The sequence below is a fragment of the Thunnus maccoyii genome, chromosome 15 (genome assembly GCF_910596095.1).
Source record: "Thunnus maccoyii chromosome 15, fThuMac1.1, whole genome shotgun sequence".
Taxonomy (NCBI): Eukaryota; Metazoa; Chordata; class Actinopteri; order Scombriformes; family Scombridae; genus Thunnus; species Thunnus maccoyii.
In genome coordinates, this window is record NC_056547.1 from 5,588,701 (window position 1) to 5,603,295 (window position 14,595).

At 45.3% G+C, this 14,595-nt stretch overlaps 1 protein-coding gene across 2 annotated transcripts; it reads right to left on the reverse strand.

The window, feature by feature from the left end:
- Window positions 1-764: 764 nt before the first annotated feature.
- Window positions 765-14,346, reverse strand: znf865 (zinc finger protein 865). 2 transcript variants are annotated; one of them, XM_042434634.1, is made up of 3 exons: window positions 13,645-14,346; window positions 13,092-13,252; window positions 765-7,863 (listed from the first exon to the last, which is right to left on the reverse strand). In XM_042434634.1, exon 3 carries the CDS (start codon window positions 7,354-7,356, stop codon window positions 3,142-3,144), a length of 4,215 nt encoding a protein of 1,404 aa, XP_042290568.1. In that variant the 5' UTR covers window positions 7,357-7,863; window positions 13,092-13,252; window positions 13,645-14,346; the 3' UTR covers window positions 765-3,141. The 2 variants fall into 2 exon arrangements, with proteins under 2 accessions (XP_042290568.1, XP_042290569.1); XM_042434635.1 differs by lacking the exon at window positions 13,645-14,346 and adding an exon at window positions 13,507-13,636.
- Between the last annotated feature and the right edge of the window lie 249 nt (window positions 14,347-14,595).

Below are 14,595 nucleotides of genomic sequence, written 5' to 3' on the forward strand. Positions count from 1 at the left end.
ACAGTTTTCTAAATTTGTTTTTATTTCAAATCACAAAAGATAAAGACTATTGATCCCAAAGGGAAATAGCAGAAAGTGAAAGTGAAGAACATTATCAAAAAAACATCCCTGGAAAGGTGTTCACCCTTCTGGGAAAATAAAAAGAATTATTGCATATTGCATACTCACTGCAAGTTATTTCACATACTGACTGACCCAGTGCTACATTTAAAATTATTTCTGGGTAAGTCTGACTGATATATTTGTGTGACATATTGTATGTTCCTGCTACCGTCAGGTCACAATATGTTCACTGAATAATTTCCAAGTCGTTTCCTGGAAAGAACCATGTAATAAATTACAAGAAAAATAGAAAGAACTCAATTTGTACACCTCCAATTATTAAATAATTGCAAGCAGTGCACAGCAGATAAGCAGAACCTGTCTACAAGAAAATACTTATAAAATAAGAAAATAATTCAACATATTTTAAGAATCAGGTTTATAATAATAAATTAATAATAACTGAATATTTTCTTGGGTTTAAATGGAGCGTTTCTATCAAGGAAATTCCTATTTTTCCTATAAGTAGCACCAAATTTACACAGTTCTCTCCAGGAAACGCTCCAGGAAATCAAGAGAGTTACCTGAATTCATAATTTCATTAGTTTCAGAATAATTTCCTTTATTTCTCAGCACCAGAGGGGGATCCTTAACGGATGGGGGAAGATACCAGCTTTAAACATCAGCTTAAATGAAAATTTAAAACGAGCCAACAGTGGATGTAACATTTGAGATTTTTTTAATTTGATTTGAGGGTTTTCAACAACTCACTTTTAGGCAAAGAAAAGGATAGTAATTTAGTAATAATATTACATGTTTTAGTTTTACAGAAAAAAGAAAAAACACGTCTGGACAGGACCTAAATAATGAACTATGCGTACACGCTTTTTGTTACAAAAATTGGGCATAACTGTGGCATGAGGGAGTAGGTAAAAGGGGGTACAGGAGGGGGAAAATAATATCACATCGATACATATACTCGTCCCGCTGTTTTACAAAGATAGTCCCCAACTTGTTCCCTCCCACCCGTACAATACCAACAATGATAAAAGAAATGATACTTGGAGTAAAAAACAGCAAATAATCAATATATAATAAAATATAATACGAATTGTACAGTACACTCCGGTTATTTCTGTTGTCCTTTTCAAATCCTGAACACATTAACAGTTTGAGTCGTGTTTTTTTCTCCATTCACGCCTCTTAAAAAAATGACAAAAGTAGTGTACATTAAAAACAAGGTCACCAGCACTTCTCTGTTTTGTCCTAACTCCTTTTTTGACATTTCAGTCACTATAGCACAGCAACCAGTATTGCCTTTTTGTGACAGATAAGGCCCTTAAACTGTTGTAAGTGTTGTATTTTCATGAGGTTCTGAGACTGTTGTCTGATTTCTTTTTTTCTTTATAAGATAAATTTATCTCGAGGGCAGAATATAAAAAGAGAAAGATTCTCCACTGGGGTAACAAATGAACACAGAGCAAGAGACAAGGACTATACTGTTTTAACTGTGAATAGTGTGAAAACAATCTGAAAAAATAAACTGGTACTTTTCAAATTTATGCGCAAACACTGCTAATGAAAAGGAAAAAAAAAAAGATGATGGAAAGGAAACTGTGTGAATGCATTTCTCAGACAGATGCTACTAAAATTGTCACTTGGCCTAGAGTTCCTTCACCTTTGGGGAAGGGAAGACAGTAGGGTTGGGAACCCAAAACTGATTCCAAATTAGAGATGAATCCAAAATGCCAAGAACTGGGTACCCATTCAAAAAAATCTGAATTTCGGTTCTGCTTATTGGTTCCTAAACACGATGACCCTTTATTATTGCAAACAAAGGCTACATATCTGTAAGGACGTGGCTATCTGCCGCATAGGACCCGTCTACGTCATGCATCAACGCAACAGCGTGTCGATTGGTTTAGGTACGAGCACGCATGGCTAACGTCACATCAGTAGTGAAAGATGGACCGCGGTCGACGCTCTAAAAGTGTGGCTTCACTTTATTAAAGAAAACAATAAGACAAAGTGCATGTGGGAAGCTAATTAGCTGTAAGTCAGGTTGCACATCAAATTTGACCAAAAACATTTAAGGCAGCGCGGCGTTGATCTAAAAGAACGTCTAGTGTTTGATGTCATGCAGTCCCCTAGCCCGAGTGCATCATCAGCCGGCGTTAGCACCACCGATAAAGCCAAAGATACCTTGCTGTGACACACTCAGCTGCATTCACGCTAAAAACAGTTCTGTGTAAAACACATACAAAAGGGGCTGTGTTTGTGTGGGCGTGTTGTTTAAAGTGCCGGTTAAGAAAATGAAATACAATCCAGTAAATGCGGTCGGAGTAACAGATTATTGCGTTGAAAAGCTTATCAGAAAAAAAACACTGCAGTGGTTTGTAATAATCACAGACTGGATTTTTACAACTCTGGAAAGTTATGACGCTGCAACCCTGTTTACAAGTGCACACATGTGGAACGCATCTGTGTCCGTTGACCTCTGAAAAAAAAAAGTACATATGGAACCGTGTGCGAGTCCACAGCTGGACACGGAAAGCAGAAAGCATGAACTGGCCTTTACAGTGACAGCAAACTACGTCACTGAGGGAAAACGAGACAAAGCAGAATGTTCAGTTAAAAAGATTTTGAATTTACTTATTTAAATGACACAATAAAAGTCAAAGTAGATGCTTAAAAGAATAAAGATATTTTGTTATCTAAACCTTTTACCTCTCTCTTTTTTTTAATATTAGAACTGAAACTGGGAATCGATAGGAACTGGAATCGATAAGCAGAATCGGAATTGATAAAATTCAAACGATACCCAACCCTAGGAGACATATGGATGGGTGGTTCTGATTACGGGCCTTTTGAAGTCCACACTAATTTATCAACCACCTCTGTTGTAATAAGTTAGGATTGTATACGGATTTATCCAGGGAGGGGTGTGGGGATATTGCAGTCGTTACAATAAACCATCCCCATTCTCCCCCCCCCCCTTTTTTTTGTTAAAAACTTGCTAGCTCTTGCTCGCTTCTTGGATTATTTAAAAAAAATAAACATCAAAACAATCTAGTCTAAAAAACTGTTTTTTTTTTTTTTTTACTGACTGTACTCAGTCAGAACTGTTGATCTCTCAGGCTGGACCACAACTGGGACCGTCAGCTGGACTGGTGAATGATCGCTATCTGACTGAGACGGCAATGGAGATTTAATCTTCATCAGTCCCCAGATCCCGCCCCCGCTGCTTGTGGTGATCCCCCGACAGGAGAACATGTGGCGGGCTAGGAGCCGGGAGTTCCAGAAGCGGTGTCGGCATCTGCGGCACTGGAACGCGGCTTGCTTTAGATGCTGGCCCCTGTGTTTCAAGGCTTTGTGTAATGAGCTGGTGCGTCTTCCACACACCTGGCACCGCAGGCGGGCGTGGCGGCCTGAGTTTCTCGGTGGGTGCCTTATGGCGTGGTGGACCAGCAGAAAACCCTGCTTGGCGTACGTGGTGCTGGGGCAGATCGGACAAGGGAAGCGTTTGATGGGGACATCCATTGAGGTGATCCCCGTCACTTTCACGGCGCCTCCGTACCACGACTTTACTTTCGTCATACCGCCCTTCATTCTCAGCTGGGCGAGGAGCTTTTTTTTGTTAAGCTGAGCCTGCAGTCTGCCCCTCCGTTTCCTCAGGATCAGCAGCTTCCTGCGTGTGTCTTTACTCAGTGGGACGCCCACCAGCTTTCCGTCTCTCATGATGCTATGGATCACTATTCGCCTTTTTTTTTTCCTGTGCTTTCTTGTCTGTCCATGCCGCTTTTGGAAGTTTTTTGAGCGGTAGTGAAAAGGGTGCTGCAGCTGCTGTTGTTGCTGCTGCTGCTGTGGCGGTTGTTGTTGTTGTTGTTGTTGTTGCTGCTGCTGCTGCTGCTGCTGTTGTTGTGGTTGCTGTTGTGGTTGTTGTTGTTGCTGCCCCGATGCCCCTTGCTGCATGTGAGACGACCCGGCGTAGTTGGAACTTGACGGAGAGTCGTAGAAGAGGGGCGAGTATCCAGAGGGTTGGGAATGGTTGACCCGTTGGCCGTTGCGATCGATTCCATGCTGAGACAGCTTGTGCCGCACTAAGCTGTTGGAGTAGGCGAAGGCTTTACCGCATACTTCACAACGAAAGGACTTCTCCAGCCCTACCCCGCCACCGTGGACAGTCTGTTGATGCGCCGTCAGGTGGAAATAGTGGCGGAATGATTTCCAGCACACTGTACACGTATAAAGCCTCTGGGAGGGGGTTCCGGACGTTGGCGACTTTTCTCCTTGGGAGCAGGATGAGAAGTAGTCAGAGTTTCCAGAGTTGGCGACTTGACTGATGGCGGCGGCAGCGGCGGCGGCTGCGGCAGCGGCACCTTTTATTCTTCTCCCCTGGCTGTCGATCTCCCCTTTTCTGTGCAACTTCCCGTGTCTCACCAGGCTCTGTGCGTAGGCGAACATCTTCCCGCACAGGTTGCATTTGTAGTTCTTTTGACCGGAGTGCACGGTCAGATGCTTGGTGAGGTGGAAAGGCTCACGGAACATTTTGCCACATACGTCGCAGGCGTGAGGCTTCTCCCCTGTGTGGACACGGTTGTGGCGCCGCAGGGTTTCAGCCCTTCTGAAGCGTTTGCCACATATTTGACAACCGTAAGGCCTTTCTGAACCGTCCCCTTGAAGCGCAGGGCTCCGCCTTCTCCTGACGATGGTGCCTGGGTCCCTTTTCTCCCTGGGCTTCCTCGGCCTCCTGGGCTTCGTGTGGGGCTGGCTGGGGTGGGTCAAAGGCATGGTGGAACCGTTGAGGCTAGAGGTGGTCGACGGTCCACCCATGTTACCAAACCCCAACCCCCCCAGCAGGCCTCCGATAATATCCCTCCTCTCTCCGTCCCTGTTCTCTGTGTTTATATCACAAGAGGCCGCGGCTGCAGCGGCGATGGCTGACATCGCGCTGCTTGTGACCTCATCCTCTGAATCATCCAATAGGGAGGAGAGAGGGAGGTGAGGCTGTTGTGGCTGGTGGTGGTGCTGTTGTTGTTGTTGTTGTTGCTGCTGCTGCTGCTGACTCTGTGGATGGGGATGAAGAGTTGGGGCTAAAGGGGCTTTACGGAGAGTTTGGCTGGTCATTTCACTGGCTAGCGTACCCTCTGAAGAGTACAGAGATGAAGATTGTGTTCGTCTATAGTCGTCGACTCCGCTGTTGTAGGACGACTGGTTCTGGTAGCGATTTCTGGAGTAATCTGTGGCATACTTGTCGTTAGCCATCCCCGTCCCGTCGTTCGAAATTCCTACCCTGTCTCCGCCGCTTCCCATTTTACTACTGCTCGGGTTGGACGATCCGCTCCCTCCGGTGCTGGTTCGGTTTTTTGAACTCCGGGGAGGTTTACCGCAGGCACCTGAAGCAGCGTGGTTGAGAAGGGAGGTGCTCTCACGGAAACAACGTCCGCAAGCTGGACAACGGAAAGGCTTCTCGTCGTGGATCTTCTCGTGTCTCGTGAGTGACTCGCGACGGTTGAAGGACTTTTGGCAGATGTTGCAGACAAAAGGCCGGTTTTCTGAGTGGGTGACGCTGTGCTGGATGAGATGACCCCTCTTTTTAAATCTCTTCCCACATTCGCCGCAGCAGAATATCCTCTCCGGGCTGGGGGAGTTACAGTCTGATTTCCTGCTTTGGCTGTTTGGTGTCAAGCCGTGGCTGCGGAGATGCCGTCGAAGGCTGGAGAGGTGGGTGAAGGTTTTACCGCACTCCCCGCAGTGGTAAAGGGGTTCTGGTTCGGGCTGGCCAGATGAACTGTTACTGTGGCTGTCTTGGGATTTGGACAACTGTTGGTTACCGTTCGCTACGAGCACGGAGGTGGAGTTAGAGGAAGGAGGGGCAGACGAAGAAGAGGAGACAGTGGAGGATGACTGCTGTTGCTGTGAGGATGATGAGAGGAGAGAGGAATGCTGTGGCTCGCTTCCGATGCCACTTATCCCCACACCCCCAGATCCTCCTCCCACAAGGCCAGATGAGGAGCTCTGACTGTGCCCACTTGAGCTGCTGTTATGGCAGTTACTAACGCTGCTGCTGCTATGGCTGTGGCTGCTTTGACTATGGCTACTAGTGTCTGTTTTCCTCTGGGGCAGGTAGCCAGCCATTGCTTTCTTTCTCCTGCTTCCTCCACTCGAAGTTGACGTAGACGAACTGTCTCCTGACTTTGCATCGTCTTTAGCGAGGGAAAGGTGGAGGGGCAGAGGGAGGGGGAGGCCGGCCTCTTGCTGCATTAATGACGCTATCTGGTTGGAGGAAAGGACTGGAATGCCTTGAAAATCAAAGCCACCCAGTGGGGCGGGCTGGGGGGCCGGGTGGAGGGGGTGCGGGTGGTGAGTGTGGCTGTGTGGATGAGATAAGGCATGAGGGGTCAACTGCTGTTGTTGCTGCTGAGGCTGTGGAGTTGTGTGGCTGTGGGAGGAGTGGAGGGCAGGAGGAGGGGCCAGGGCCGAGTTTGAGTCAGTGGCCCCTTGGCCGAGGCCCAGGCCCAAGTGGTTGTGAGTGCCCTGCTGGACGAGGAACTGCTCCAGGCTGCTGTTGGTGGGGACTCCGGACAGGAAGTACTGGTTGGCGGCAAGCATGCAGCTGAACTGCTGATGAAGGCTGCGGGGATCTGACTGGCCCACTAAGGGCACTGCAGTGCTGCTGGAGGGGTTGTTGGAGGCTGAGGTGGAGGTGGAGGGAGAGGGGGAGGAAGAGGAGGGACCAGAGGTGGGCTGGGGGACAGAGAGACCTGGATGCAGCGGGGGAGGCGGGGGAGCAGGTGTGACGACACCCCCGATGACCCCCGCGCTTCCTCCGCTGCTGCTCCCACCAAAGTCAAAACGTCCCATCCCTGAGTGGAGCTGCTCCTGAGCCAGCGCAGCTTCAGCCGGGTGAAAAGGCCGCAGAAACTGGGGGTATCCTGACGAGGAGCTCCCGCTCCCGCTGCTGCTACTGCTGCTCATCTTACTGGACTTCCTGGAGCTGTGAGACGAAGAGGACGACTGACTTTGGTGGGAGATGGATGGAGGAGGGGCGCTCATTTTGGCGAATAACGACGAGGAGTCTGCGAAGGCATTACTCCGAGAGCTCTGGAGGGATCCGAGGCCGAGTCCAGATAGAAGGCTTCCGGAGCTGTCAGCGCTGGGCTGATGCTGCTGCTGGAGCTGCTGCTGATGCTGCAGCTGGACCTGCTGTTGGTGGCTCAGTTGTCGTTCTAATCCCAGGCCTTTGAACTGATGGGCTTGGTGTCCACTTAGCATCTCTAAAATGTCCATGGGGTACTTGCTGAACTGGAACATCTTCAAATACTTCTATAGCAAAGTGTAACGGGGTTGAAACGACCCCGTTACACTCAGTCTATAGTCGCTGGAAACAGCCGTAACCCTTATCAAAACGACAAGGTCTGATTTTCAGAAGTAATCCCGCTGCAGTGTCTACCCCGACACTTCCAACCAGCCACTATAATCCACCAGAAGCTGGTGCTTGGTTTTCTCACATAAATGAATCACTAATACTTTTACTCTCCATTCAGGAGTTAAGCCTTCAAGTGCTTCTGTGGGATGTTATAAAAACGGGTCATAAATAGGCAATATACTAAATTATACTAAAAAACTGAGTCTGTAGTGTTTCTTCAGAGTGTTCCATAACCGTATGCTGATTCTTTTTTTCAAAAAAAAAAAAAGAAAAAAAAAAAAAAAAAAAAAAAAATCAGGTCAGCAGTCCCATTTAGTGAAGTGAGTCTGTTATTTCAGCGGAGGATGAACCATTGCTGCCCTTCTGTCCCTTCATGGAGTTCTTACGGGAGCCTGAGGACAGAGAAACAGAGAAAAAGACATAATATCAGTAAGCGATTTGGCGACTTGATGCACATCAGATAAACAAGTTTTGGCACAGCAAGTTGCTTTTTTTTTTTTTTTTTTGCCCTTAATGCCTGAAAGCCCGGATGCTGAATGTCTCACAAGGAACTTCCCCAAAATAAACTATTAAACACAAGCATGATTATTTAGCAGAACTTCATGTGGCTTTGATAGATTTAATTTATGAAGTTTGTGTTATTTTGAGCCACAATACTCTTATGGTGGTTCATTTATTGAGCTGATGCTCTCACTGATATAAGAAGATGTTCACTTCCTGTTGAGACTGTCAGGTGCAGTTTTTAGTGATGTTGTCCTGTTTACTGAAAATTTTAAGGGTTCTACTCTAAAAGGAGTTCATGTATTTCCTTTTCGAAACACATTTTCTCAAATTAAATAAACAGTAACCGTGGCCACCACATGTAAGATTTTTGGCTGAGAATACAAGCATGTCCACCGTGTCCGATTCAAGCTAAGCGCAAACTGGGTCATTGCTTTATTTCCTCCTCGTAACGAATATCCACTCAAGAGGCCTGAGCAGCTGTTGCACAATTATTTCTATACAAACTGTGGAGATCTTGGATAGCGCTCTGCATTTGATTTGTTTGTTCAACCTGGTAAAATGTTATTCTTCAGCTCACTTTCTAATATTAGACAGCTTGAACCCGACGAACCTCATACCCAGCAGCTGCCAGAACTGAGCTTGTGTGAGGAGTTTTCCTTCTTCCTCTTTTTATTTCCTAACGGGTAAACCAGAATGTGTTTTTATTTTAGATATTTTAATGTGTCACCGTCTTAGTGTACGTGCATGGTTTTATTAGTGTTTTATTAAAAAAATTAATTTCTAGGCACAAAGGAGACAAGAACCAGGACTGAGAAACTAAATATCAAGAGAAATAAACATTTCTGTCACTTGTGAGACAAAAATCACGTTATATCAATCAGTGCCAAATTTTGGTACCTTATCAGAGTGAGAATGAGACCAAAATAAGTTTTAAAAAACACACATTTACTGACTGAAGGGGCTCCAACAGTGACAGAAGCACCGACCCCCAGATACAAAGAGATGTGACGGATCCAATTTACCAGCCTGCACGGCGGCTAGCAGCTAGTTAGCATGGCTAGCGTCGTTAGCATAGCCGTGCCGTGCTGTGTGTAGCTCACAGACTGTATAACAGCACCTTGCTGGGCAGGTGACAGGTGTTAACAGTGTTTGTGTGCTCTGAAAAAACTTCACGGCACAGATATAACGTTACACAGTTGACAAACTGTTAGCCTAGCATGCTAATCCTACGGTCTATCTGTAATAAGAACGTAAGTGTTAGTTTGTTATTAGGTCTTCACCCAGTTAGTGTGCTGAATGATTTAGACAGATATGCTGCCAATCAGTGTGGTAGTTCGGTACCTCGAGCCTGAGTACATTATACCATCGAGAGCTACTGTGACTTAACGCATTGAAAACACTTCGAGGTGAAGAAGGATGAGCTAAAGTCGAGCTAAGCGGGGCAGACAAGCTAGCTCTGACCACCGACCGCTGGACAGCTCTCACAAACCAAAGCTACATCATCAACCAGTTAGTTACCAGTTAAAGAGGGTCAGCCTATCCAAAAGCAAAATTAACCGAAACTGACATCTCTAATTATTATACTGGCTTTCTTTTTTAGTGTGAAAATGTGTCCACGCACACACACACACACACACACACACACACACACACACACACACACACACACACACACACTGGTGAGTGCGGCAAATAAGAGCCTACAGAGAGAAAAGAAAAGAGAGCGGTGACTCTAAATGCCACAAGACTCCTGGCCGGCTCCAGCTGGATAACATGGCTGCCTGTTGCCTCCAAAAAAACACACAAACAAACACACACACACACACACACAGCTAAATGCCAGATAAAAAAAAAAAAAAAAACAGGAGTCTGGTGGACAGTGTCCTTGTGTGTGCGACAGGAAAACAAGACACTGTTGTTAATCAACATTCAAGATCAGAAAATCCCTCGTGTAATCAAAGATCCAAAAATACACACGATTATCTGATCATTATGTTTTCTGAGATCCAAAGATTTTACAACCGATTTATTCATACAAACACGTACAGACGCCCTGAAGGTCTTCACCTCTGTATCGAATCCTGTATTTATAAATCAAAGCAAGCATTGATTAATGATTACTCTTATTTTAGAGTAATGTATTGATTTGTTTTGTTGTCTATATAACGTTACTTAATAGTGAAAATGCCCTTAACAGTTCACGAGAGTCCGTTTAACAGATTGACACGAACCAAAGCAAACCATCACATTCAAGACGCCGGCACCAGACACCGCCGGCGCATTTTTTACTCGACACATGACCTTTAAAATCAATAAACAACTGAATCACTCGATTATAAAAACATCGCTGGCGCTCGTTTTACTGTCGATCGACCGATAAACTAATTAATCTACACATTTTTACAGCACTGAAACCAACCAGTGCTGACGACTAACTCATTGACACCTCCGCACATAAACACATCTTTAATCCTTCATCCTCTGACAGCAGGAGGGTTTTAACTTTTCCAGTAACATCGACTGGCAAGAGGTTGAATTTTGAATAATTAACGCTGGTTGTCTTTTCCAACAAAACATTGTCTCTTAAGTTTGAACACAGCTGCAAAGATAAAACATGACATTTGAAAAAAAAAAAAAACACCTTGACCTTAATCTGATTACAAAAAACACCCTCTTCATTATAACAAATCTTTTATTCTCACGTTAGTCATCAGTCTGCGGCTTCTTCTGGCTAACCGACACATTAGCATAAAGCCCTGAAACAGAAAACTTCAGCGTTCAGTGTGTCACCTCTGAGAAAAAGGTTATTGTGCTATCTTATTCTGTGTTACACGTCTTAATTTCGGGCTGTTAATCCTGACCTTCCAGCGGCACCAACGACTCTCTCTCTCTCCCCCCCTGAGACAGAAACCAGATCGGCTAAACATCCTTATACACACACACACACACTGTCACATCTGTGTACGGTCTGATGCTGGGCAGAGCTCGGATGAACTTGCGTCTAACAAATCTTAAAACAATAAAAGAATCACAAATACCGACGACTTCTTTCTGACGCGATATAAGCGACAGATCCTCTTGTGTGTGTGTGTGTGTGTGTGTGTGTTATTTCTGTGCTTAAAGGTCAGAGACTTGAAAGCTATAAAGAGACAAATATGTTGATAAGACGTACAAGTTCGGCCACAGACCACTTCAGAAACTGGCAAAGATAAACATTTGTCTACTAAAGCTTTTTTTTTTTCCCAACAACCACACTCTCAAAACTGAAACCACAAATTTACACAGAAGTCGATCTGTTGAACGACCTGTCGGCACAACAGTCCAATTCATCTAAATTCTGCTCAGTTTGTTTAACCGGGGACAGCCTGAAATAAACGCCACCCGGCTGAGTTAGAGATCTGTCGAAACCCGACCGTATTAGAAGAAACATTATTAGCCGACCGGGTCTATAATGAGCTGAACTGATTCGACACATTCATAACCTGCACTGCAGCACAAAAGAAATAGATACAAACATAATATTAACGGCCTGAAGACCAGATCCACAGTTTCTGTCAGGCTGTGAAACCCGGCGCTCTAAACAGATAATGATGCCGTTTTTCTTTGAATCATTTAACAGAGACATAAATGACACCTGTTACATCAGAGGAACGGAAGTTACTAGATGGTAAAATAGAAAAAAAAAACCCACCACAACCCTGAACCCGAAGCAGCAGGACTGAGAACCACTTGGAAACAGGGGCAGCGAAGCAGAGATTGAACTCGAGGCCTGAAGGCGCTGGAGACGAACTAGTTCTCGAGATGTGACGTCTGAAGGTTAAAGTGTTTATAGTCGTTCCGAACGGCCGGCCGCGCTCGAAGGACGAATGAATGAATGAATGAAAAGGCGGCCGTGACAGAGAGGAGCGAGAAACGATGACAGACTAGTCTTTCCTTGAAGGCTTTTTGTGGCGTTTGTATCCGCAAAAAGTGACATAAAAAGTTGAAGAAGAGGGAGCCGTGCACCTCTACAACAGCTACTACGACCCACACTTTGCACCAGCAGCTTCAATGAAAAAATAAAAAACGTGCAGTTCCTTTATTGAGTTTTGTTTTGAATATTCTTATAGCGTTTCTCAACCTTTTCTAGCCTTTGACCTCGTTCTCATGTCACAGAACTGAACAAAACAATCAAGAGCCGTCAACTTCTCATGTGAAACTGAGTGAGACACAGTTGTTTTCTAGTTTCAAGCGCTCAAAACGGAGCGTATATCCACGATAATGTGTATATTTCTAATCAGTTAAATGTATTATTTATTTCAGATATGTTAAATACCTATCACTAATGTGAATCTCCTGAAACTCTGACTGAATTTCAGAGTTTTAAGAAACTCTACAGTATCTAGGGCTGAGTATCGGTATTACCCAAACGACCCAGTACAAAGCAGTATCGAAACTTCTCCAGTCAAATGATACCTGCATTTGATCATTTTTGTACCCAGAAAAAAATGACTCTTGTACAGTTTTGTTCGCAGCCGATCACCGCAAGCGTTCTTCGATTTAATGCAACGTGTGATTTGCTGCAGCTACATGACAGTTTTGTACAGTTTTTTAATAAATATTTCAATAATTCGAAGACTTTCAAGATGTATAAAAATCATGTGTATGAGGAGGAGTGGTGGCATTTAACGCAACTGACTCCTTCCGTTCACATGGTGGGTATGGAATGAAGTACTCTACTGGTTTCAGTATCACTCTAAGGGTACTGGTATAAGTACTGGTTTCACAATCTTTTAAAAATGGTGCCCAGCAGTATCGGTGGGTATAACCGACATAACGGATTTGCATTTTCAGAATGAATGACTAAACTTGGATTAGTCAGACCTGCAGATTCAGCATTCAGAGTTTTTTTTGCATGCAGTGACAACTCAAATATGTGCAGAGTTAAAAAAAAAAAAAAAAAAAAATCACATGTGCTACAGTGACATCTCCTTTATGCCACAATAAAAAACACTTTTATGAGCAAACACTGAGTGACAAACTGAAGCTGATCTGACCCCAAAACAGTGAAGTTAGTTTGACAATGTGCAGGAGTGTGACTGCATGTTGTTGTTTTTGGGTTTTTTTTGCATCTTACCGGCTGATCCACAGGTCTGAAGCTCCCTGCTGGACCCGCAGCTGAGACAGAGGGAAGGGAAGGGAAGGAGGGGAGGAAGAAGAGGAGAAGGAGGAGGAGGAGGGGGACACCACAGTCCAGCTTCTTTCTCCGCTGACAACCGGTGACTTCGGCTCGCCAATCTGAAACAGATGTACCGGTGACCGGAGCAGGTTAGACGGATGCAAAATACCGTTACCACTCACTCACCGGAGTCTGCTAGCATCCATCCCTCATCCAGCTAGCTCCCCCCTAAACTGCCAAAATGTTGTTTGAACGTCGTGAGGTCAAGTTATTGTGCCACATTACAAACACTCACAGGTGCCGTGTGTTTTAAATTAAACTAAAATGTGTCTCGTAAATCGTGATATAGAGAGATAATAATAGCTACACCTACATAAAGGAGGCATCCCGGGTGCATTGCTAGCAGCTTAGCCGACCCGTTAGCTCCGCTTTAGCTTGTTGCTAGCATACGAGCTAACATACTCCTCCTGGAAAGGCAGCTTTTGTTTTTGATTTTTTTTTTTTTTTTTACCTTGTAGCATGCGATGTCTGGGCGCGAAAAAAGCTCAGAAATATGGGAGTAAAAGTGTAAAAGCATCGAGCGGGGAGTGCGCCGTTGTGAGAGCCGTTTCCCTGCTGCCAGTCAGCGGGGCCTTTTTCTTCATCCTTGGAAAAACACCGTGAAAGGCCCGGCTCTCCATCGGCCCGGGAGGGCTGCTTTTCTCTCGCTAACAAAAACTATTTCCGCTGGTCCGATGTGTCCATTATCTGAAGCCGCCGTCCCGCTGCTCCGCCGACTCACTGCTCGTCTTCAACCAAACGGCGCCTTTGTTTTGTTTCCTTCGTGTTTCTCCTTCTTTTTTCCCTCGGCTGGCTGTTTTCCGCCCCGTGTCAGTGTGATGTGTCCCCCTCTGTAGACGACGGCTCCTCCGCTGCTGCTGCTTCTGCTGCTGGCGTTAAAATGGTAGTTTCCTGTCTGCATAATGGTTCCGGGTGGAGCCGGGCACAGGTTGGGCTGTCCGGTCGCGACCACACCGCCGCCGCTCCGCTCACATCCACCTCTGCCCCTCCGTTTGCAAAATATGGATCCTATCCAGCATGATGCTCATGAATAAATAAACCGCGTGTTTGTGTGCGTGCGTGCATATACGTGCGCGTGCATGCATGTTTGCACTCCATTAAAAAAGATATCACTGTATGTCATTAAGCCCCCCTATGTGTGTGTGTGTGTGAGTGTGTGTGTTTTCACACTAAGTGTGTGAAATGTTAATTAGTCAATTAAAGATATCATTACAGCATGCTGCAACATTACAGCTTGTGTGTGTGTGTGTGTGTGTGTGTGTGTGTGTGTGTGTGTGTGTGTGTGTGTGTGTGTGTGTGATGCATGTGCTGCTGGTGCCTCATTTGCATTCAATTAAAGTTACATTACTGTACAATATTTCTGCCTGTCGCCATCGTGTGTGTGTGTTTTAATGTGTTGAGT